Below are 26,157 nucleotides of genomic sequence, written 5' to 3' on the forward strand. Positions count from 1 at the left end.
AATGAATGACCAAATGAAGAGTCTAGAAATCCTTTCTAGCTGATGGGCACACTCAATTAACATACTATTGTCGTCATTTTAACTTAGGCCTGGTACAGACCTCCCAAAAAGGGAGGCCTGTCAGTGCCTCCCCTTCCTGCAGGGAAGCCGCAGCCGCCAGTTCTTTTTGTGCTGCACCAGTTACGTAACTGGCATGGCACAACGTGCAGATGATATGCACGGGGCGCCACCATTGTTACGGCACCGCACCGTACTAGGGTTAGGGACTGTGCGGTTGCCGCACGGTCCCTTAACCCTAGCATGCCACCAGCTTAGCACATTTGGCCCGTCTGGACCGGGGCTTAAAGAAGTAACATCTATGGGTCAGTGGTAGTATCTTTTCAGGCACAGATACAGGAAGACAGTAAATGACTTTTCACTGTGTGTGTGTATACATGTCCCCAAAGACACTATGCAACTGTGCAATTAATTAGAAAATGTAGTGTGCTACTGAATAGCATCTGTCACACAGCCATGCATGCCAGCAATACTTTAGATGCAGAACTTAACATGGGGTGGAGTTTGCACTGAAAAGTGCTTACCAGTTTTGGCAGCTTGGGCACCACTATCAATCTGTTCCTTGTTTACCAGGAACAAATGATTCAACTTTTCAGCGGCAATATTATGTTAGAATCACACCCTCGTGCATTCTCATGGATATGAATCTGTAATGCTCATTGTCTCTGCAAATGAAATTACATACAAAAAATTAGGGCAGATGAAATCTATGTCAACAGGTGTGGCAAAAATAACAGCATTGTTGTAAGAGAACGTTTCCCAATATTACCTGCAGAGGTACAAAATGCTAATATCCTGTATCTTTTCATCAAGATGCTTTACTTAATCTGGATTATAATAGAGTAGTGCACCATGCTGAAATCCTAATACACTACAAAAGAGGGCAAAAATATCAGCAAACAAGTTTAACTTTTTTTTTATTTCCATACATTTTAGGGAACAATCCAGCCAAGGTTAAGCACATGCAAGTCCCACCAATTTCAATGGAAGTTTAAAGCACATGCTTAATTCTCCCCCACTGAAATCAACAGAATTTCTATTTATCTTGTCCATTGCCCATTTTTGTACTTTCTTCTGGAAAGCACAAAAGAAACAAGACTAAGCAAAGAGGTCTGCTAATGGTCCCAGACCAGTTAAGATCCAATAGATCTGACGTGCTGCCCAGCACAGTGCAATCCTATACATGTTTACTCAGAAGTAAGTCTCACTGTGTCCAATGAGGCCAATACCCTAGTAAGTGTGTTTAGGATTATGGCCCAGAGCAGTATTCACCATTTCAATTTATTTTTTGGAGATAAGGCCAACAAGCTAGCTTGTGACTATCCTCAGTGTCAAATAAATGTTTATAGTCCTTCCAATTATGTTTGGTGACTGAAAAATCAGAGTTTGGTATAAAACCATTAAGTCAAAGATACAGTAAAAATCTTTCTTCTCCTGTTGTTTATTACAGACAATACAAGATGGGGAAAGGTAAAACAGAATTCAGTGTCTCAACTGAACAGTTTTTATTTTAATGATATAAAATATACTACCAAAAAGGCCTTTCTCTCATAAATGTATGACTACTGGCTCCAATATTGACAGCAAAAAGCTAAAGACCTCCTCAGTTCTAATTTTCCCTCAAATTCACTCCATGCTGGAGCAAATCATGACTTCTCTCTGTACACTGAAGAATTCTTATTGAACTTTTGTCTCAGTAGTGCAATAAAACTTATACAGTTCATGGTAAAAGAGAGCTTGAGGTATGCTTGACAATTAGTGTTAGAGAGAAGCCACAATGGCTCAGCAGAAGGATTGATGGGCCAATCAGTCATGGAAACTAGACAAAGAATGCAACCCTATGCATGTCTACTAAAAAGCAAGCCCCGCTGAGTTCAGGGGAACTTATTTCCAGGTAACTGTATATTGGATTTGCAACCTTAGAGAAGCTGATATGGAAGGAATACAACCTTCTCAGCTAATACTGCTCTTGCAGTAACATGACTGCAAGAACAATAAACGAGTGTATATGTACAGTGCCTGTTTAAACAGATCATGAGTCTGCAAGTATTACAGTACTAAAAAGCAAGACCTTCTTGTAAGTAAACAGTTCACAGCAATACATCTACAGTGCAGTTGCTCATGGCATTTAAGCACTTGGGTTCCAATTTAGCTAATCACAATTAAGTCCCATTGAACTGAATGGAACTAATTATTTATGGCTAATTTGAGTCCTCCGGCTGGTGAGGACCTCCACCTGCAAGACACTTTATGCAGATTCATTTCTTCTCTTTATATTCAACAGGTCTCATACTAAATAGGCCATTAGCAAAACAAAAACTGAGTTCTGTTCTTCATCTCCCCTCCAGTGCCAATATAACACCTAACCATTTTATAAGCATTAGCACCATGGGTTCCATGCAATTGGAGACAACAGATAGGATCATTTCCTCTTCAAAATCGAAATTGTTTTAGAACGTGGTTTGTCTTTTGTTTCAATACATTTTATCGTTAAACAAAAAGGACATTTTGTTAATGAGAAAATACATGTTATTAATGGGAGCAAACATTTCTCTAATTTGCATAAATCAAAATTTATGTGAGAGGCAAATTACATATTTCAGAAATAGGTCTATAATAATAGATGTTATTTTCAGCAAATGAAGAGGTAGGTGTATTTCAACACTATAAGAGGTGGTAACAAACATGATGGAAAAACTCAGACAAATTAATGTGTCAATATAACCTAGGCTAAGATAATGCAAACAAAACTATGATAAAAAAAATTAAAAGAGGGCAAGAAATATTCCATGTTTTAATTAGAGGATTATTTTCCCTTACAATTTCTGACAGAATCAGAAGGATTTATAAGATCCCGCCCACCCCTAAAGAAATGTCTGTTCCAACAAATCAATTGTATCCTGGGTTGACTGTAATATTAAATATTGGACTGACAGTGCATACTATGCCAGCAATTATTTCTTACATTAGCAACACCTGCAGTCTAAAAGTTTACATAGAGATCATGAAAGTCTTAATAATTACATAATTACAAGAGAAAATTTTAAAGTTGAAAGATTCTTGTTAAAACAATCTTCATAAATAATGTTTTCTATCTCTTCAATAGCCTAAAAGTCAATTGGTATAGATAGGATAACACTTCTTTCTCTTTTACAACCCAATTGGAGACTCCTCGCTGCCAACAGTGGTTAAGGCCTGGATCAAGTTACTCTCCTTTTGCTTTCTTCTGCTTCTTTCCATTTTCCACAACTAGACTGTTTTCTGGTTTGCTTGTACCATTTGCCACAACACCATTAGAAATCTTGCCATTCTTTACTGGCTCCTTGGGCATCTTGTATGTCCGATAGTAGAAGTTACCAAAAAGGACAATGAAAGTGATAGCATAGAAAATGACACCCCAGTGCATCCATTTAGGGAAGGGACAATCAATATAAATAGACATGGCCGTGTGACCAAGAGTTATGTGGAATTGCATCTGAAAGACAGAAAACAGAATGTCAAAGATTCTCATTAATATTCATCTATTAGGTCTAAAAATGGAAATATTTAGTAATGATTTATTATATAGTTGAATGGCGTTATTGAACATAACATCAATAATAAAGTTTTTTAAAAAGAAAGTTGGTTTCTATTAGGTTTGATTTCATACTCAGAGTTTGGAAATAACATGTCAGCTGTAAACATTTTGCATTATTTTTTGGATAACAAGGGCACAGTAATCTTCCTTTTGAAAATAATGTAGTAAATGGATTTTTTTAAAAAAAATGCATGTAAAAAGTAACAAGTTCTAACCTTGGATCCCATCTTGGGAGAAAAGTGGGGTATAAATGCAATATAAATAAATAATCAGTTATTCTTTTTTTACATAGCAAAAACATTTTCATGATCATTTTTTTAGGCAATTTTCTTTGTAGATTTTTTTAAAAGGGGGAATTAAAACAGAACTGAAAATTAATTAGTGATATCTTGAGTAAAGGAGAAAACTGAATAATGAGAAAAACAGAGTAATGAATAACAGTAATGATACCTTCAACAAAATAAATTTACAAGCGTTGCTTATCCTGAAAAAACATCCAAATACAAATGTTGTATTTAAAAGAGAATAGTGCTAGTTGGAAAGCTGAAACTGCATTTGTTTAAATAAAATTTACAGACACAATGCAGTAAAATCAAACCCTCAGCATGCACTGAAATCTATGATCTACACTTCAGCATAGGTCAGCATGTGAATATTAATGCTATGCTGAGGGGATGTTGGATTGAGACCTTGGCATGTTATCAAACAGGCCCAAATGAAGATTTCAGGAAACTTTTGATCAGTCATCTCATTCAGGAACCTTAGCACAAATGTTTTGGATCTTTTTTCCTTTTTGCTCCAGAACACACATTTATGAACCAATTTTGACCAAACCTCATATTTAGACTTCGGTTGATATCCTGAACAAAGACATAGCCATGTTATGTGGATCACTGTGCAATGAGCTATAGTAGGAGTATGATAAAGAAGACTGAGGCACTGAGCTCACCTGGATCAGTCCCTGTGTCAGTGCAGGGATAGGTAGGTGTTTGCATAACAGTCCCTATGCTAACCTGTCGACTCACTATCAGTGCACACCTCTTATCTCGTTGCACCATCCTTGGTACGGAGAAGCCCTCCATTGCTGTGTCTGATAAGGAAATGGGACACTTAGCTGTAACCACATGGCCAGGTGCCCCATTTGCACATCAGATGCAGCTATGGTGTGTTTGTGTCTTAGTACCAGCAATGGTGCGACAAGGTAAGGAATCCAGGGAGCTGTGCAAACAGGTGGGGGTTGCCACGAGTTTCCAGGAAACTGCAGCAAATCAGGGGTCAAATTGACACAGGGTAAAGGCTGTGTCCGGTCTACTAGGATTGGGCCCAATCTTGGCCCTGGATATTTGGCCTGGGTCATCTGAACTGGACAACATGAGGCCAGGGGGAACATGGGCTTTTGCCCCATGCTGACAATCTCTTTGGCTGCATCTCTACTGCAGAAATAATATAGTTTGACTCCACTTTAATTGCCATGGTTCAATTATTTGAAATGCCGGGATTTGTAGTTTTGTCAAATATTTAGCATTCTCTGTCAGATAGTTCTGGTGCCACAACAAACTATAAATCCCATGATTCCACAGATTTGAGCCATGACAATTAAAGTGGTGTTAAACTGCTTTATTTATGCAATGCAAATGCAGCCTTAGGGGCTATCCAGATTGGCCTAAAAGGTTGGCCTGGAGGCAGAGTCGGGGTGCAGCGTCTTAATGATGCACATCCAACTCCTCCCCCCCAGGGCACCCTGATGCCGTGCGCTGCTCTAGACAGTGTGCAGCATCATGACACTCCTCTGGCACTGTGTCCAAATGATGCAACGCTGAAGGGGCGCCATACAGCTGTGCCACCACAGCTATGCCCCCTTTGGAGGGCACAAAAAGGAACTGCTTTTTGCGGCTCCTTTTTGCACCCTCCAGAGGCCGGAGTGGGGCTGTGGTGTGAGGTTGCCGTGGCCAAGATCCAGCTGAAGAAGCGGTGGCTGCATGTCGCCCCTTAGGGGCTGTTTGTATGGCCCCTGAGTCTACAAAAGCTTCTGCTACCAACTTCTTTCTCTCAGTTATGGTAGTTTCAAAGGTGCTGTAGATCCCTTTGCACCCTGAACATTTCTCAGCGAACTTGAGACTGAAAGAAAAATTTCCTCACTCAAAAAATTGTAATGTTGGGAGCCATAGTGAATAGAATTTGTGTGAAATAATTTTTAATTGGCCTAACAGTCAAACCTGTTTTTCTCATTCTTATTCAAAGTACAAATGAAGCCGTCAACATGAATTGGAACAACATATAATATAATTTATAATACAATAAGTTTGAAAAATGCATATAATATCAAATATATCATAATGTGAAAAACAAACATTACTTACCAGCTGCATTATAGTCAAATATCGTTTCCACCAAAGGTATTTATGGAATTTTGGGCCACAGGCAGCTAGTCCATAGTACATATACATAACAACATGAATAAAAGAATTAATTTGGGCTCCAAAAAACGCTGTTGCAAGAAAGAAAAAAGTAATTGTAAGTTATAAGAATGGAACCATCATCTTCATGTCCTCTTTATTATACCTTAAAATAAAATTTAAAAAATGGTTATGAAGTGGATTACATTTGTGCAGTCTAGTATTTACAGAGGAAAAATATTTTAGTTCTAAATAAAATTAGGAGAAACATTAGCAAGTACAATATACAATGAAACTTTCATGTTGATTTTTTGGAGAGATTTAAGTGTATAAGATGGGAGTTCTTGGAAATCCCTACTCAGCTCAATTTTTTAAAAAGCATCACAGCTACTGTCATTTCACCAAGGTGATATATTAGTTGATTGTTTTAAAAAGACGTATTCCAATATGCCAAATTTCTCCATGAATTTGTCTAATCCACTTTTAGGTTGATGACTATATTTACATCTATAGAAATGTACTTGTTATTGTGGCTGTGGCACTAGAGCTCTCTGACAGAGAAAGCTAAATATCATATAAAACTACAAATTGCAGAATCCGAGCATTGAGCCATGGCAGTTAAAGTGGTGCCAAACTGCATTAATTCTACAGTGTAGATGCAGCCCTTGTAATCCTTATCCTATTGTATCAGGGAGGCTGTTGACTCAGACATCACTAAACTACCTCTGTCAAAGCGGTGTCAAACTGAATTAATTCTGCAGTGTGGACTCAATGTAGATTCAGCCTCAGTTTCCCAAAATTTAGCTTTTTTAGTTGAGATTAGGATTTTGCATTATGACAGAAGGAGAAAAACAGTTCCCTCTTCAGTTTTTATATGCCACCCATAATTTTATATGTTCCCTTACTTGCCATTCTTCTAAAATGGAAATGTTGTAATCTTTAATCATAGGACTGCTGATCCAGCCAATTTCTGGAGCTTTTCAAACTCTAAAATATCCTCCTTGGGACACAATCATCAGAACTGTGCACAGCATTCCGAAGTGTAACCTGTTCTCTCCTGATATGAGTTATTTATGGAGGTGCATAGATAAGATGAATAACCTCAATTTCTGCCATTTGGCTAGAGGCTGACAATGCAAAGGAAGGTCAAAACCATTGTGTTACATGAAACAAATTGATGAAATTATAAAACAAAATGGGGAAACGTATTGGGGGAGGAGGATCACCCCTCTATTATTCTCCAAGGTGAATGATCTCATGGGGAGTCATTGGGTTTCCTGGATGGAGCATGAGGATGAGTCTATTGGCTTTACTTTTCCTCACATGGACCAAAAAGACTGGGAAAAAAATTATAGATTGAGTGTCCCTTATCCAAAATGCTTGGGAGCAAAAGTGTTTGGGATTTTGGAGTTTTCAGTTTTTGGAATATTTGCATTTACATAATGAGATATTCTGGAGATGGGACCCAAATCTAAACATGACATTCATTTATGTTTTGTACCCATTTTATACACATAGCCTAAAGGGAATTTTATATATAATATTTTAAATAACTTCATGCATGAAACAAGTTTTGTGTACACAGAACCATCAGAAAGCAAAGCTGTCACTATCTCAGCCACCCATGTGAATAATCTTGGGTTTTGGAATATTTCAGAATTCTGGATGAGGTAGATTCAACCTGTATATGTTCTATCCTTATGTGTATATCTATATGTACACACACACACACACACTGTATCCTTATCAACCATTTCTGGTTATAGAATGAAATGATTTCACATTTCAAGCTAGATTTCAAACCTTCTTTTCACCAAAAAAGAAAGAAAATCTATGTGGGAATCTTATGCAAATTCACTATGAACCAAGTGCCACTGAAACCAAGAGGGCTTAATTCTGAGTTAAACAGGCAGGCTGGGGCTGGGGCAAATCCTTTAATCACCATGGAAATGTTGCTGATTAAGCAATGCACAATCAGAAATTCTATCATTTTTCATGGTAGCAGAATCCTAGCTTAAACAGACCTATGTGTTGCTTCATATGTAAGTAGTCTTAAAATTCTAAAAGGAGATTTTGCATGCAAAATCTGCACCACAGCCTTACATGTATGCCCAAGAGAAGAATGTTTCATAATCTCTAGGGTTCCTGTCATATACTTCTTTCCTCCCCCACATTTCCCAGACAAGGAAGGCTATATCTTACTTTTGCTAGTACTGTTAATGAACAGTACTAGCCTCAGAAATAAGCAGAGGAATAGGACTGCAATGAGTATTCATTTATGCATTTATTTATTTATTTAAATCCTGCCCTTTATCTGAAGATCTCAGGGCAGCTTACAATAAAATGAATTTAGAACAACAATTGCAAAAACCTAAAAGCTTAAAATATACTAAATAGTTTCCCCATTTAAAACAGACAGTTTAAAGCCTTGAAACAATTTTGAAAGCCAGAGTGGTGTAGTGGTTTGAGTGTTAAACTAGGATTCTGGAGACCAGGATCGGCCATGTAAACCCACTGGGTGATCTTGGTCAAATCACACTCTCTCAGCCTCAAAAGATGGCAATGACACCCTCTGAAAGAACTGGGCAAGAAAAACCTATGATAAACTTGCCTTACGGTTGCCATAAGTTGTAAATAACTTGAAGGCACACAACAACAACAACAACAACAAAACAATCTTAAATAATACAATTACAAAACATGTGCAAAACATGTGCATGTGCATGTGTAGCTCTGCCCTGCCTGCCCTGGAGTCTTATACAGCTCTTCCCAAAGATATCTATACACAAAGTGCAAACATGTACAATGCAAACATGAGAGGTGATTTTGCTTGTGCAACACTATGTGTCCCGAAGCCTGCCATATTGCAGGGGCCGAGTCCACATGGAAATCTCTGTATGTACAGATTCACACACAAATCCCCAACTCTATGTGTGTATGTTGGAGAGAGGGGTTGTTGGTGTGGTCCGACCCATGTTCTGAGATGAGCATTCATCATCAGGCTTGACTGGGGCTCTTATAATTTCAACATTGATTGGGGCTTTCATAATTTCAGCATTATAGAATTTACCTATCCTATTATGATAATATTAAAAATATGTACACATGTACAAATATTTCCTCCCAGTATCCATTTTACTTTCTCTTCCTTATACAGACAAACATGGTTACTCACCTTGTCCTCCTGCCACCCATTTTATGCCAATCCACCACAAAGTAAACATGGTGTAATGGTGGTAGACATGTAGAAAACTGATTTGGTTAAATTTCTTTCTTAAGATGAAAAATACTGTGTCCAGGTACTCAATTCCTTTTGATACAAAATACCACCATAAAGCCCCAGCTATCTGTAAAACAGAAACAAGAATATGAGAACTCTTATATCAAGTCAGACCAAACAACACATAATCCAGCATCTTAACACTTTGTGGACTCTAGTTATTGACCCTCCCTTCTCTGGAATGGTGGCCTATCCCTCTATGCTTCAGTAATAGAGAATTAACATGGGCTGCATCACACACTGCAGAAATACAGTCAGCCCTCCTTATCCATGGATTTTTATCCACAGATTCAAGCATTCATGGCTTGAAAATATTCCAAAAAGGTATAAATTCCAAATAGCAAACCTTGATTTTCCATTTTATATAAGGGGCACCATTTTACTATGCCATTGTGTTTAATAGGACTTGAGCATCCAGGATGTGGTGTCTTGGAACCAAACCCCAACTGATAACACTGTAATCCAGTTTGACATCTCTTTAACTGCCATGGTTCAATACTATGGAATTTTGGGATTTGTAGTTTTGTGAGACATTTAGCCTTCTTTCTCAGAGTACTCTGGTGCCACAACAAACTACAAGTCCCAGAATTCCATAGCATTGAGCCATGCAGGGACGTAGCCAGGATTTTGGGAAGGGTGAGGGAGGTCCAGACTAAGTGCCACCATTATAATGGGGCTTGGGCACGGCAGCATACACCATTCATTTTATCTAATGGAAGGGGGGGGGGGTCTGGACCCCACAGACCCCCCCCTTGGCTACATCTCTGAGCCATGGCAGTTAAATCAGTGTCACCCCGGATTAATTCAGCAGTGTGGATGCAGCCATGGTCTCTCAAAGTTCAGTGCTTATTCATGGTGTTGTTTCAAAGAGATGAATAAAACATTTTCCCATTTTGGAGAGGTCTTGTAGGAAAAAGTCTGGCTTTGGAAAATGAGCATGTTGCTTTTAACTTAAGTCTGTGAAACCATTCATTATGTGTCACCCCACAACTGAAAATTGAAGAGGGAGCCATGCAGCCCTCCCAATGTTGTTGGACCGCAGCTCCCAGCAATCCTAACCAGCATAGCCAATGATGAGGAATGATGGAAGGACCACATGATTTAGAGAAGAGAGAGAAAAAGAAAGAGAGAAAGAAAGGGTAAGAGGGAGAGACTCCACCAAATCAATTAATCTCACAACATAAATGGAACACTAGCATCACATCAATATTCATTTAACACACATATATACATACACGTGTCTCAAAACACACTATAATAATAAGACAAATGTTCAAGCCTCTAAAACTCCACCCTTAGACTTCTTTCAGTTCCTTTACATTCTGCCTAGTATGTTATATTTTGGAAATAAACAAGTCTATATAAAGTGTGAAAGAACTTCATGTATATATTAAGGGCATTCCTATAACCAACAGAGCACAATATAAAGCTGAACTTCACAAAATACAGTGAAATACACTCTGTGTCTGGAAATGTTTAGCATTTTAAAACCTTTATTTATTACTTATTAAAATATTTATATTTGGCCCCTCAGGGTAGCGTACAAGTAAAATCAATGTAAACAAGTTAAAATAATTAAAAACAGTAAAATAATCTAAATAAACTGGAAAATATTAAATATGGTTAAGAAGTTAAAAAGAGGTTTAAAAGGTTAAAACCATTGTGCATTAGCATTTTCAGATAAATCAGTGAAGTCTTGAGGCTTTAACACGCAGCCATGCTTTTACCTGGGGCCTAAATTAAATCAAAATTGCCACCAATTGTGCCTCCAAGGAAAAGAAAGTCCACAACTGGGGTGCCACCACTGAGGGGGCCCTCTCCTATGTCCTCACAGTGTGCTCACCTCACTGGTGGCGCACAGAAATAACCCTTGAAACAGAAACCTGAATTATTAATCATAACTTCTGAAAAGTAACAGCAATAGCATTTACATTTCTATTCTGCTTATCAGTGAACTCAGCACTCTCCCAGCAGTTTACAATCTGTAAACCAATTTCTCCCAACAAGCTGGAAACTCATTTTACTGACTCACAAAAGGATGGAAGGCTGAGTCAACCTTGGAACCCTGGGATCAAAGGCCCATTACAAACGGGCATAAAGTACGGACTGGGTCCGTATTAGGATTGGAAAGGGGTGTCACTTCTGGATGCCCCTAACCCTAATACGGACCGAGTCCATACAAAATGGCAGCGCCCATTCCACACGGGGTCCGCCATGTTTATGTAGCGGACGCACTGCGTCCGCATGTCATGCAGCGCATATGACACTACGAGTGCGCCATTGGCACCTCGTGGCACCATTTTGGCGCTTCTTATTTGCAGCGCAGAGGAGCCTCGCAGTTTGCACACTGGGGCTCCTCCGTGCTGCAAATGAAGGCGGCGGTCTGTAACGCGCTCAACTCACAACTTTGTGGCTGCAGTGCTGCCATTTAACCACCAGGGCTCACTAAGCATGGAGACAAAGAAGGAAATATAAATCATTCCTTAACTGACAGACATTCACCTCCATGGAAGGCTGTGGCCCTCCAGTTAATACTGATCTATGAACTTGACCATCCCTGTCCTTTATCCAGGGCTGGCTGGGGTTAATGGGAGTTAAAACACAACAGTACATTGAAGTCCAGTTGATCCCTACCCCAGTTCTATAGCCAAATTTTTCACAATCAACACCATCAGATTAACAGATTAACAACACAGACAAATCAACCACCCTTGTACCATTTGATAAAGCCCCTCCTCAAAAAAGTCACACCTCCTTTCATGTATTTGAAGTCTGAAAGAAGAACAACGACACCACATTTTTATTAATGCATGTGGCCAGTCAAAACTGTGGTATGGGGGTCTATGCTGGAAGACATTCACATAGAGGGGGGGGAATGCAGGTGTAAAGCAAACCCTAAGAATACCACAAAAAGCCCCAACAAATAAAAGTGATTTCTAATTAAAACAAAAATGTCCAGGGCAGTTGCCATGCAAAACTATTGCAGTTAAACCACCAATTAGTACAGTGGCACTTTAAAGACTAACTGGTTTAATATGACAAATGCTTCTGTGAACTACATGGATCTGTTGAAGTAGGCTATAATCCATAAAAGCTTGCACTGTGTAATATTTGTTAGTCTTTATCATTCCACAAAACACTTTAATATTGATTAAAGCAGGACACCCTGGTCTACCCTGCCCCAGACCTTGATGCCTGTACTGATCACATCTGTGTGAAATGATAACAAAGGATGATTTAGCAGGAGTGGTCAAACAAACCATACAACTTCAGTCCATGATTTGCTTATCCTGATGGCTGAACCTGGTTGTGCAGCTTATCTATTTCTGGACAAGCTGTCAAAATAAGCCAACCCATGAATTATTTCCCTGGTTTCTTGGAGACAAGGCAGAGTGATGGGTCAAGACATCTCAGTAAGATGTCTTGAACTGAAGTTGTGTTTTGTTTAGTAGCTCCCATGTGGAATGGGAGCAAGCAGGCTGTGTATTCAGTACCTTGAACTCATGCCAGAGTTCGCTAAAATTCCGCCTTATCATAACAGTGTGTGCCCAAGAGCCAGTTGGAACATTGGACTATGAAATCCCACTTTGGGGGAGTCACACTCTCTCTGTCTAAGAGGAAGGCAAAGGCAAAACCCCTCTGAACAAATCTTGCCAAGAAAGCCAGACCAAGACTTGAATCATATTAGTGCACACAGCATGTGTAACAATCCATTTAAGCCAGATTTTACACTTTCTCTGGGATTGTACAAGGAGGTGAAGGAGGAGTAGGAAAAGGAGAAAGAGACAGCAAGGTCAGGTGAAGGCTGTTGGCTTAAGAGAGGGCTATTTCCTAATGCATGACTATCAAGGAGGTGGCACAGTCTTCAGAGCCAAAGTGGGAGGGATAGTTGTGACAACTGTCTGTGCCAGAGGTCACAGAGCACCTTTCCACCCGCCCTGAAGATAGGCATTGGAAAAAGGTTATCTCAGAGCCAGAACCTTCTCTTGCTACTGTAATTCATCTTTCCCTCCATGCCTCACCATCACTGTAACCCTTGCCTTCACCATCTTTGCTTTTACTTACAGTCTAACTACCCTAAAGGACCCAATAAGGTTCTAGCCCACACATTTTAGGTAAGGTTTAGGAAGAAAGAACCCGTCAAAGAAGTATTAAAACGTTTCTGGAAACTGTGTTGGAGATTTGGCAAAACACTTCATTGCCTTTTCTGGAATATATCAGATTCTAAACTCTTGCCTCTTTCTTCAGACACTTTGGATATCAATGGTTTTTAATGTTAGTTATCAATGAACTTGTTTACATCCAGTATGGGAGCTTTTGGTAGCACTACAACTGAGAGTATTGGTCTAGAACTGCAGAAAACAATGAATGAATCACAGTTCAGCCATGAAGGTCACTGGGTACCCTTGGGTTATTTACTATCATCTCCCCCACTCCCTCCTTAAGCTGCTCAGAGAATCATTGTGAGGATAAGTTTGGGAAGAACCATGTATACTACACTGTATATTATTTTGCTATAAATAAGATGGTTTGATTCCTTCGCTGACTATAATATCCTCTTCAAAATTATTGTTTGTTGCTAGCCCTGTGAATTATCACTCTCCCAGAATATTGAGAGTCAACATCTTACATCGGAAATGAATGCTATTAAAACAACAACAATAACAAACCAGACACACATTTTGGGGTGTGTATGGCCTAAATTCATATAATGACAACTAAAACAGATCCATTAAATCAACAGAGACCTGGTAAATCAGCACATGATTTAAGATGCAATGGTCCTACTCTAATGTAAACTAGTAATTGGATTTAGGCCTGCATGCAGTATCTGTAAAACATCTGTATAAGGAAGGCAGAATATGACACACCTACAAAACTAGGAGTGCCCCAAAATATAAAGGGAGTCCAGAAACGGGATTAAAGTTTACATCCCTCAATGTGTAGCACTCTTTGCCCCAGGGCTAAATAGTCACCTGTTTAACTCCCACACCAAGGCCTATGCTCATACCTACTAATGAAAGCAATGATGCAGTGAATACTTTAGAAAGTACTGCACCAGTGAAGACACCACCTTTGAGAAGAAAAAAATCAGAAATTGTCTTCATTATTTGGAAAGTGTGTCAAAAATAATTAAAATGTTCACTCATTTTAATTATTAATTTAAGGGATGTGGTGGCTTAGTGGTTAAGAAGCCAGCTCTGACGATCGGAAGATTGGAAGGTGGGCAGTTCGAGGTCTGAGTGCTGCATGATGGGGTGAGCTCCTATCACTAGTCCCAGCTTCTGCCAACCCAGCAGTTAGAAAGCATGCAAATGCAAGTAGATAGATAGGTACCACTTTAGTGGGAAGGTACCAGCATTCAGTTCAGTCATGCTGGCCACATAACCCAGAACAGTCCTCGGATGATGCTGGCTCTTCAGCTTAGATGAGAACCGCCCCTACAGTCGGTTACAACTAGACATTCATGTCAAGGGACTACCTTTACCTTATCTTTATACTCATTTTGGAAGCAAGACAAAATATGGTTAACTTTTGGTATGCTGCTTCTCTTAGGCCATGACCCCCAAACCACAGGGAAGCCAGCTTTTTTTGCACATCTGTTTTGGTCCTCCTTTTCACTATTCAGCCATCAAGAATTTCAATATCCAGAACATCCTATGACTAAGCTTCCCAGGCTCAGACAGACAGGCTCTGAAAAGGTACTACATGTCCTTTCTGTTTGAGTGCATTGAATAAATGCAATTTTTTTTTCACCCAGTAAAAGTACAAATGCTACTTATTTAAAAGGTTAAAACTTGTTCATGAAAAAAAAAATACCCATCAGGTTTAACGTGAAATGCAGACAGTAATTCATTCAGCAGCATTCAGCTTGAGGAAAACCAGAAAAATTTAACTCAAAGATACATTTAATTTAATATCTAAGCTTTCATCTAAGAAAAAAAAAATGATTAAAACACATGAACTGTTAAGCTATTTGTCCACAGCCAGAAAGACATGGGTTAACAATGAGAACAGAAAGGATTGTGGGTGCTTAGATGAAAAATAGACAGGTTGTATTGTCCAGAAGTCAACAGAAGACTTGAACAGAACTTTTAATTGTGTTTTGGGGGTTGTGGTTACTTGAATTTACCCTTACAAGTACAAAAAATAATAAAAACCCTGCTGAATAAACATCAAGAAGAGAACAAAATGCAGTGTTGACTATCTTGTTTTGTACATTCTGCCAGTTTGACAATAATAACATAATCTAAAATACTTAAATATTCTAAATATAACTGAGATCAGAAATAGGTCTTACTATTTCTTTTCAGAATAGCTTTCATAGATGTAAAATCTAGATCAGTTGAGACAGATGGCATAGAAAGATTACATTAACAACTATGATTAAAGGGTCAATGACTATTTTAAATGAAAAACTTAAGATATGTATCAGTGTCCCATAGTCCACTCCCTAACAGAATATATAGGTGCTTTTTTAATATGAGTAATTTCCTTTAGAGACTGTGTAATGCAACATAGTCACCATTCTTTTTAATGCATAATGAACAGACACGGCCTAGGTGGATACATGCTTGTGCCTATTGCCTTTCTTAATGATACAAATCTGCTTAAGTGTAGGTGTTTTTCTGGAATGAGGCCAAATGGAAATACAGCCTTCTTATATGACAGGTGGAAGAGGAAGCCTCTAGATACTAGTAATCCCGGGAGGGGACTGAAGTACTATTGCAAAATCTCTTGATTTTATCACTAGACGCATGTTAAAGCACCTCAGAACTGGGAGCAGAGTCATCAAAACATTGTGATACAAAACAGAAATGGTTCCTCCCAAACTACATAGCAAGGTATCAGGAAGGAACTGATATAATTGTCCGCTGTTATTATTTTATAGCAGTGGCCAAAACATTTTAAAAATAAAGCTAGATTCTTTGTTTTCCATCATTCAACATCCTTATATTTTCATAAATGTCACACCCCTCATATCATGTAAATAACTACTTCACAGTAGAAATATACTCTCAAATGTTATACTTTTGAAATCTCTCTTTCTCTCTCTTGTACTTCTTGAAGACCTGATTCACACTGGCACACCAGAGTGCAATGTGCACATGGAAAATGAACTGGCTCCCCACATGGTTCAACAGGTTTTCATCACAGCAGCTAAAACCTTGCCCAACAAAACTTGCAATATATGAAGAAAATTGCCTACAGTATTAGCATTTGCTGTTGGCTATGAAATAATATTTGCTTAAGTCTACATCTAGAGCCTAAATAACTTAAACACACCAGGCTGACCTTGGGTGTTAAGCAGGATTAGCCCTGGTTAGTACTTGGATGGAAGGCAGCTAACAAATACCAGGTGCCATAGACTATATTTCAGAGGAAGGAACTGCTCACACCACCTCTGAGTATTCCATGCCTAAGAAAACCCTATGACAGTGAATCCCAACATTTGTATGCCTCACACCCCTAGGAAATGTTTGATTAATGTTACACCCCCTACAAAAGTAATATCACAACTGAAGATGAAGAAGTCTAATTTCTAATTTTTGAACCACAAACAATACTTTGAACTTTGAAAAAAAGCTTTGAACTTAGTGCATAAAATGCCAATCTAAATTGAGCAACTGAGTGATGGCTTGTGGACACTCAAGGACACAAGCACCCCTTGATTTCCATCTCGCAACCTTTGGGGTGTGTTCAACCCAGGTTGAGATCCCTCCCCTATTAAATTCCTGGGCTTATGGCTTTAACACACACACAAATACATAATAAAATAACAACAAAATCAATAAACACCAGTTGGTGATGGTCAAGACATCTGTGCTGTTCATTCTTGTTCTGAACCATTCCTTTAAAACTGTCTAAGAAACTGATGGTATTGTGGCAAAAATCTATAGAGGTATTTCACTGGTAAGAACAAAAAGCGTATCTTTCCTTGATGGTGCACACATACACATACGTCTACATGTATTGGATAAGTCATTGTGGTGCCTTTGGTATGAGCTGTGTGAAACAAGCAGCAGCATTTTCAGACCAAAGCCACTATTTCAGTTTCATGGTTCAGAGTCTATAATAAGTGGTTTATAGATTACCCAATGCATGTACACTTTTAAGAAATTGCTGAAGGTGTTGCTCCTTATTCTTTTAAAATAAAGAATACACACACACGTCCATGTCCAACAGTTGCTTCATATTAAGATTCATTTGGGTTTCCCAACAATAAAACAGAAGCAGAACAGATAAGAGAAAACAGGCATAGTACAGTAATCATTTGAAGGGCACTTAAATTGTAAATGGCTGACAGATTAATTGACACTAGATGTTACTACTCACCCTGACTTCATATTCATTATCTGAGTAATCCACACTCTGACAGATATAGCTGTATCCCCGAGCTCTTGATGCTAGAAATAGCTGAAAAAGTTACATATACAAATTTGTTATTGGGGGGTAGGTAAAAGTTTTAAAGAGCTCAATAAAAGTAATATATATTTTTAAAAAGCAGTTTGGAACACACACAGAGAGAGAAGGGTTGTCCCTTCTGTGCCTCGTATTAAAACATATAATGTGACCTTTTCCTTCCTTTTACTGTCCTTCCTCTCCCACAGTGCCACTCTTATATCAAGTGAGCTACATGACATAACAGGCCATTCACTTCAAACTGAGGCTCTTATGTACCTTACCTTAAAAGCCTCAATCAGCTTGCTCCATCCTCATGACCTTAATTTCCAGATTCTTCAGTAGGAGTGGGACTGGAGCTGTACACAGGGTTTGAACATGCCATAGTTTGCAATGTTGCTTTGAACTTAATGACCTGCCAAGTTGGAGCTTGCCCATCGTAACACATGGAAGGCTACAGGTGTCTCAAGGTGCAGGTGCATATTGGAGCCCAATAAAAAGTCATTCCACGCCACCCTCTTCACATGGGTTGGGTGCAGATCTGTGGCCTTTATGTGTAAATCAAGTAGGCTACCCTAACAATAGGGCTGTCATTTCCCAGCACTCTTCCTCCAAAGATGAAGCCACAGTAAACTTCAGTCATGCAAATAAAATCTTAAGGGAGAACCTCTGAAACACCTGTCACCCATTATTGACTAGCTGTTTCAAATTCCAGTTTGTCAAAGCAAACAAATCATTCATAATTAGTTTATGAGTGGAATAAAATTTAGAACTCCCATCCAGAACAGAATTTTGAAGAAGAAGATCAAAATAATACTAGTACAAACCAGCCCATAAAATGATTTGAGTTTTCTACTAGGACTAACCAAACGGCTAACATTATGACTATATCCCCTTACTAGGCAGCTAGGGAAACAGTGTGAAAGTGGATATGTAAATCTATGCAGATTTCTGAAAATTATGTCTAAAATGTTAAATGCTTTACTCCTTTAAAAATATTTTCTTTAAGACAATGGGCTGGCTGTGGACTGTGAACGGAAGGACGCTTTCCATTTGCAGAGGGAGTCAGAATCGAAGAAAAGTTCCTAGCTGAAGGCGATGAGGTGGAAATCTCCCTATAGCCTCCAGTGCCACTTCTCATGATAATCCAGAGGGCCACCAAATCCAATGAATCAGCATGAGAGTGAGAGTGGCATTAGGAGCTGCACAGCAAAGGAGGAAATAATTTTAAAAACTGCACCCTCAAAGGAGATCATTGCATTCTGTTTAAAGCACCTTATCCTCAATGGGATAGAGGCCCATTAATTTTTAAAATGGGTCTTATCGCATTCACTCATCTCTGGGTGAATGCAGCCCATATACATCCTGGATGTATACATAAATAAGCCAGCAGGGCTTATTCTGCGGCTTTTCAAGGATGGGATCCCATTCTTGAAAAGCCACAGAATAAGCCTGGCTGGCATCTGGGCTGTATACAGGCTGCATTTGCCTGGCCATGGGTGAATGTGATAATCTCGAAATATTTCACAGATGAAAACTGGGACACATATGACCAAGTAATATCAGAATATGATCAAGATGGCAAAAGGCATTAATGAATCGAAACACATAAGCTAGGAGAGGCTGTAGGAATTTGCTTTTGCCTCACACTACTGGTGAGGACAAGATTCTGCCCTCCTCTTCTCTTCACCCTACTTTATGATTTAATTGATGGCAAACTACTTTTGCACTTTGAACTCAATTTGTACCAATGGGAAATGGGGAAAGGAGAGAGAAACTGGAACAATTGAAAAATTGTTGAAAAAGTTGGAAAACAGAGGATTAATTGGGACTGTCCCTCCCAAGTCAGGATAGTTAGAGGGCATGAAATTTTATAAAAAGTGTAAACTGAACTCTTTTTTCATTCATCATGAGTACAGACATGTACATTCATGGAGGGAACTGGGATTCAGCAGGTGCTCCCCATTGAAGGAAGAGAGTGGGACCACAGTTTTCACAAACTCCCCCTTTTCTTTGCAGCATATCCCAATACTGCCTTTCATGCTGTCTGGAGAGTTCTCAAACATTATAAAGTATTAAGGCTGTCGGTCTTCACATTTTTCAAAAGTTTTCTCCCTACCTGGTCAGACTGCAAGAGTTTTTAAATTATTTTTCACATTTGACATTTTTGCACAAGAACACTGTAATGTTATGCAAATGTAAGATTTTTGCAATAATACAACACATTATGTGCAGGTACAACATATTTTTGCACAAAATACAATGTTTTGTGCAAACCACATTTTAAAATAAAAATAATACCCCAGGCAAAAATCATGAGGAAATGCATAAAGTGCATACGCCAGGCAAAAATCATGAGGAAATGTCAAGAGATGTTGAGATGTTTCTGTGCAGGATGAGAAATTTTACAAATACTCTTTACATCTCTCTGACGCATATTTACAGGAGCAAATGAGGCTGCAGAGACGATTGGCAGAAATTGCCTTAAATTGCCTTTTCCTTCCACACGTATGAAAAACCAAGTTTTTAGAATTCTGCTTTGATAGCCTTGGAGGCAGATGAAGAATTGCAATGAAAAATTAAATCCAAACATATACAAATGTCCACTTGACTCTCAAAACATATACAAGACAAATCAAATAGTTTAGCTCCTTTCGTGGAAATTCTAAATCATAAGCAGTATATAATTTGGACTGCAAGCCTACATATACAGAAACTGTACTAATGAACTCTATTGTGCAAATGACAGAGTTGGCATAGATTTATGCAACTATATATATATATATATATATATATATATATATATATATATATCTAGAGGAGACTGTAATGAAGAAAGGGGAAGAAAGAAAGAAAGGTACATAAAGAAAAGTAACAGATGTACCTCTTTGAAAATATAGAAATTAAGTATAACCATTCCAAAGTTGTAAGTAACCAACAATGAGCGCAACTGGAAAGGCTCTCTTGTCTTCATCCATTTTGGTCCTAGCCAAACAATGAGGAGGTATACAGTGCTGATAGCCATTGTGGGAAATGGAGTTTGCATCAAGGGCCAGTTGTCGACACGTTTATCTAGGAAAAAGCAGACAAGAAATGATTGAAAACACCCTCACACATTACATTTTGTAAATGATTTCATTTAAAAACAAGTGGGATCTGCAGTCAAGAGGCCCCCAAATTACTCCGTTATCCACAGCCCAGCTCAGGTCTTATAAACACAGGTTCATGGCTTCCTTGATTGGGTTTCATCTGTAAGTTGCAGTCTCTCTTTTTCTACTGCTTTCTACTCTTCCAAGCATTATTGTCTTTTGTAATGAATTCTGTCTTCTCATGGTATGCCCAAAGTATGACAGCCTCAGCTTATTTATCCTGTCTAGGGGAGAATTCAGGCTTGATTTGGTCCAATATCAATTTATTAGGGATGATGTTTTTTTTAAAGCAGTCCATGGTATCTGTAAAACATTTCTCCAACACCATATTTCAAAAGAGTTTATTTTCTTCATATCAACTTTCTTAACAATCTAGCTTTCACAGTCATACATAGAAATCAGAAATAAAATGGCATGGATAGTCTTGACTGTAGTATCCAGTATTTTGAATCCTAGTAGACTTAAGTAATACTAGACTTTGGTATTCAATTTATAGTTTTATACTGTTCATAATATTATGGTTACTATGCATATAATTCTATTACAACTATCCATATAAATGTATACTTTTCAAGAAATCTTTATCTGGTCCATATGCATAGGGGAGGGGAAGCAAAAAAAATGGTAAGAAACAACATTAATATTTTAACCTTAATTTTGTTTCTGCTAATTGATCTAATGTTGCCTTATTGGTTTTTATGTTAAATTGGTATTTATATTTTGAACTACTTCAACTTGAGAATGACAATGAAGGATGAGATGCATAAAATGCCAAGGGTTTAGGAGAACAAAATCCAACCTGGAAATCAACCATGAGATTAGGGCATGTGAATGTTAGTACAGTATTTAAAAATACAAGCCATGTGAGAATGTTATCCCCCACAGGTATTGAAACTGAGGTGGACCCACTGGGTGGATAGACGAGAAAGGAAGGAACACATTTGCTCTCCAAAATATATATAGACCAGACTGAGGACAGGTATCATCACAACTGCCCTATATAGGGGAAGGCAGACCTTTGGCCTATGTTTATTAGCAATAGTTTGGAAAAAGTAAATTGCAAATAACAAGTTGTTATCTGTGGCCATGCTGGATGGAAGACTGTGGGTGTTGTAATTCTAATAAGTAACTTTTCCAAGGTCTGTCAATATGGTATTATATAGGAAATGGGGAAATAATAATAATCCAGGTAACACATAGTAATGTAGAAAGTAAAGAAATGGAGAACAGAGGAAACAATAATGGTTATGTCTGCAGGAACTGCCTGTCTGGCAGTGTTCCAAAACTCATTTTCTCATGCACCTGTTTGTGACATGCATTGTATATGCTTCTTCCTTTCCAAATACCTGAGTATTTTTCCTAACAGAAGACCTATTTGTACATGTATCCATGCCCACCACAATATAAATGACATGTTGTTGTTGAGATAGAAACCTGGATAGTTAGGCTTGGCTTTTCTTTTCTTTTAATCGTCTATGCAGAAGATTAAACTTGCCATATGTAATGATGATGGAGGCATACATTCATTGGTACAGACAGTGCACACCAAGATATTGTTGCAACAGGCTATGTTTCCCTACTGATAATAGAGAAGGGGAAGGGCTTAAAAGGGAATATAGAAAAAGCCCTCACTTCTCCAGCATGATCCCAATTCAAGGGAGGGATCACCTGTGTGAGTCCTGCAGCAGGCCATAGTGATTAAATGGGAAAAGGAAAAGAAAAAAGCATACAGGCCCTTACAGCTGTGGTTCTCTATTAAAAATGCCTCTCATCTGACTTCCATAAGACTGCTGTGTCTAAAACATTATGACTCAATCAAGCCACAGAACTCCAGCTCTTTTGTGGAGGACTGGTACCAAGACAGCTCATTGTAAATGTTCTTCAGAAATCAGAAATAGGCTGAATAGCTCCTTCCAGTTCCCCTCCCTTGCCCTTTAGATATCATCCTCTTTGAAAAAAGTAATGGGGGAAAATACTTTACAATTTAGACTTTAAAAAAGAAGCAGAAACAAGATTTATGGACGTGAGCTAAGAAAGTTGCTAATCTTCATCAGAGGAGATATTAATAGATGATGGAGGCATAGTATTTCGAAGTAATGGAGACATTACTGTTAAAACAAAGGATTTTAGATACAGAATACCAGGCAGAAACAGCTGCTTTTTCTTTGCAAATAATCTAATGCTAATTTCTACACCAGCAACATAACTATATTATATTACACGCCCTAAATTCAGGAGAGCCTGGTTTAATGCTCTCCCAACAGCAGTTTTGGAAGGAAAATATAGGAAAGTCCCTTATGAAGTTTGATATTGTCCTTGTGACACAGGTACATTAGAAACTACAGCATATGTACTTCTGTACTGTCAGTTTTACAGAGATATTTGTTATCAGTTGCTCATCCCTTTCTTATCTTAATTTCTGAGACACTCTGATGCTTTTTATTTACATTATCTCAAAACAAAACTATTTTACTAGACGTGGCAAAATTTTGCTACATTATATGTAAACTGCATCCACAAATGATAATGAATAAGCATTGATATTAGAGATTAATTTTATAAATTTACTGTTTGTTTTACTGATTGTATTTATTGGTCAGTGACTGAAATAACGTTTGTCTGCCTGTTTGATGTCATAGAGACAGACTATCAAAAAGTAGTAAGAAATCTGACAGACTATTAAGATACATGGTTAAGCCATTTGAGCTCAAAGCTTAGTTTTCCAGTTATAAGACATGGAGATGGAAACAGAAAATAGTAAACGTGATGGATTTATGCCACAGAGATGGAGGTCTACAAAAGACTTCATGTAATCCATCAATGAAAGTGGACAGCAATTACTGTCATAACCAAGGATCTCAGGTACAAGCTTCTATTCTCAGCAAGAATTTCTCCACCACCGCGACCTCCATCACAGACTAGTATAAAAGCTTTTTGAGATCCCTGTCAACACAGTTAATTACAATAAGATTCAGAGCTCAGCCCAGGAGAACTGCCTATAGGTATTAAAACAGATGCATAAATATATATTTCTCATTCTCTTGTGGGAGTATCAAAGTGGCTTGTTAACATCTAATGACATAATCAAAGCTGTAAGTGGAAACTTGTACATACCACTAATTTCAGAAATGACAGCATGAATGTTTACTCAGAAGAAATACATTCAGTGGAGTTTATTCTTTGATAAGTGGCTGGAGGATTGCAGCCTTAGAACAGGTGGTATAATTAATTCTCATCTTTAATAGTTTAGTGAAATATTGCAACAACAAGATGACACAGTGAACAATACTATAATGGACAAACGAGTCATCTTTTTCCCACTAGGAAAAACTTACTCACATTCTGTATTTAAATGTGTTTTCAAACTTGCCAGCCATCCCACCTAAGCAACTGCTTCTTTCAGTAGAATATATATTGTGTTTAAGATTGACATTTAAATTGCTGGCTGTTCTGGAGTTTGTCTCAGTTAGCTTCAAACAGTAAACTTTTTGTTTTAATACTGCTTCTCTTTTATTACCACATCTATCACAAGTCTTATTAGGGTGGCATCGTTTCACATGATAGATACTTTAGAGTAAGTTGAACCTTGGCCACATTCACATTCTGTTCACATTCATTTTCCCTGTAGTGTCGCTTCTTCTCAGCCTCTATTGCCGCTTCTCTAATCAGTGCTTTCTGATTTTGTGAATACTGAAAATAAGACTTAACCATATCCTTTTCCATGCTCCTGAGAGTCCCTCCTTTGTCCTTCTTTTCTCCAGAGGCAAATAAAAGTCAACAGCAAACAATAACACAAAACCCTTCCTGCTTCCTGGGAGAAAAAGTCACTTTATGCTCTCATTATCCCTCCTAAGGTTAAAGGGATGCTATTTGAGTTCCATAATGGAAGAAAGTTATGAGGTAAAAATGTAACAAGCGGATGCTAGAAACAAAGATTTTGAATCCAGTATGTTGCTTTAGTAGTGTGCATCTTCTGGCCACTACACCTACTAATGCCTTGACTAACAGCATTGACTAACCTATTGAGAGGTCAAGAAAGTTGACAGCCATTTTATAATACAATTCTATAAATTTAGTAAGTTCCATTGTTTTCAGTGAGAGCCAGTGAGTTGTATTGATTTGAAACTTGGACTAAAACTCTGGACATCATGATTTGAATCCCCACTCAGCCACAGAAACCCATTGGGTGAATGTGGGCAAGGCAAACTCTCTCACCCTCTGTGGAAAGCAAAAGCAACCCCCATTTGAACAAATCTTGCCATGAAAACACTGTGACAGGGTTGTCTGAGGGTTGTCATAAGTCAGAAATGACTTGAAGACACACAACAACAATACAACTGTTTTAAGTGACATTTAAGTGTTATAAGTGTTATAACAACAGTGGGGAATCCTCTTTATGCTCAAAGGCCAACTTCATTTTCAGATAAGTTCTCAAAGGTCAAAGGCAAAAGGGTGAAGTAAAAAATAACAGCATATTTTAGCTCAAAACTCTTAGTTTTAATCTTCGTACATTTAAGCTTCAGGAGAAATATATCAATCTGTGGACAGGGAATCATGCAAAAGCTGGGAATCTGCCAAGGATGTTGTTGTGGGGTATGGGGCACAGTAATCTGAGGAACTGCAAAGTGTCAGATCGGGGCTCCAAAATGGTTGGATCCAGTCCAGAGGACTGAGATTACCCATCCCTGTGTTTCATTCAATTATTCACTCATGGTGTTATTTCCTGTCTCTCAGGGCCTCCAAGGCAGTGGATATAGGATTGCAATCTCGTCCAGCCTCTTTTGACAGCTTTGAGGGAACTGGCCTCCTACAGGAACCCAGAAAGCTTCATAAAAAGAAGAGATGAAACCTTTTCTCTTTGTTGAATGGGATTCATGTCTGGCAAATTAATAACTAGGAGAGCTCACTGTTTCCCAATGAAGGCCTCTGACCCTTCTGCAGCCTTCTCCAGTTCCTTCAGATATGTTGGATTACAGTTACAACAGACTGGCTCAAGGTTTATTGGAACTGTAGGCCTGGTACAGACTGCTGGAAAGCAACAGTCTGGGGCTGATTTTAGGGCTCGGAGTTGCGGCGTAACGGCATTGTCCCGAGCCCTAGTGTGTGGCGGTAGCACCATCATGGTGGCCTCCTGTCCACACGGGGCACCACACTTCTGTCATCGATGCATGACAGTGGGCCAACCTTTCAGTGGGTCCTTTTTGCTGTGGAGGGAGGCCGTGCTGTTTGGCTGCTGCAGTGTCCCTCAAGAGGAAAAATGGGTACTGCCAGCCCACCCTTTTGGGGCAGTCTGCC

At 38.6% G+C, this 26,157-nt stretch overlaps 1 protein-coding gene across 1 annotated transcript in view; it reads right to left on the reverse strand.

The window, feature by feature from the left end:
• Positions 1–748: 748 nt before the first annotated feature.
• Positions 749–26,157, reverse strand: part of LOC121917500 (elongation of very long chain fatty acids protein 4-like) — a 53,165-nt gene continuing 27,756 nt past the window's right edge. The window contains exons 3-7 of the mRNA XM_042443526.1: positions 20,598–20,785; positions 17,648–17,728; positions 9,206–9,377; positions 5,995–6,122; positions 749–3,532 (exon numbers count right to left, since the gene is read on the reverse strand). Of these exons, the coding sequence (XP_042299460.1) occupies positions 3,263–3,532; positions 5,995–6,122; positions 9,206–9,377; positions 17,648–17,728; positions 20,598–20,785 (839 nt within the window). The 3' untranslated portion in view covers positions 749–3,262. The remainder of the gene's footprint in view (positions 3,533–5,994; positions 6,123–9,205; positions 9,378–17,647; positions 17,729–20,597; positions 20,786–26,157) is intronic.

Source organism: Sceloporus undulatus, unplaced genomic scaffold (genome assembly GCF_019175285.1).
Source record: "Sceloporus undulatus isolate JIND9_A2432 ecotype Alabama unplaced genomic scaffold, SceUnd_v1.1 scaffold_20, whole genome shotgun sequence".
Classification (NCBI taxonomy): Eukaryota; Metazoa; Chordata; class Lepidosauria; order Squamata; family Phrynosomatidae; genus Sceloporus; species Sceloporus undulatus.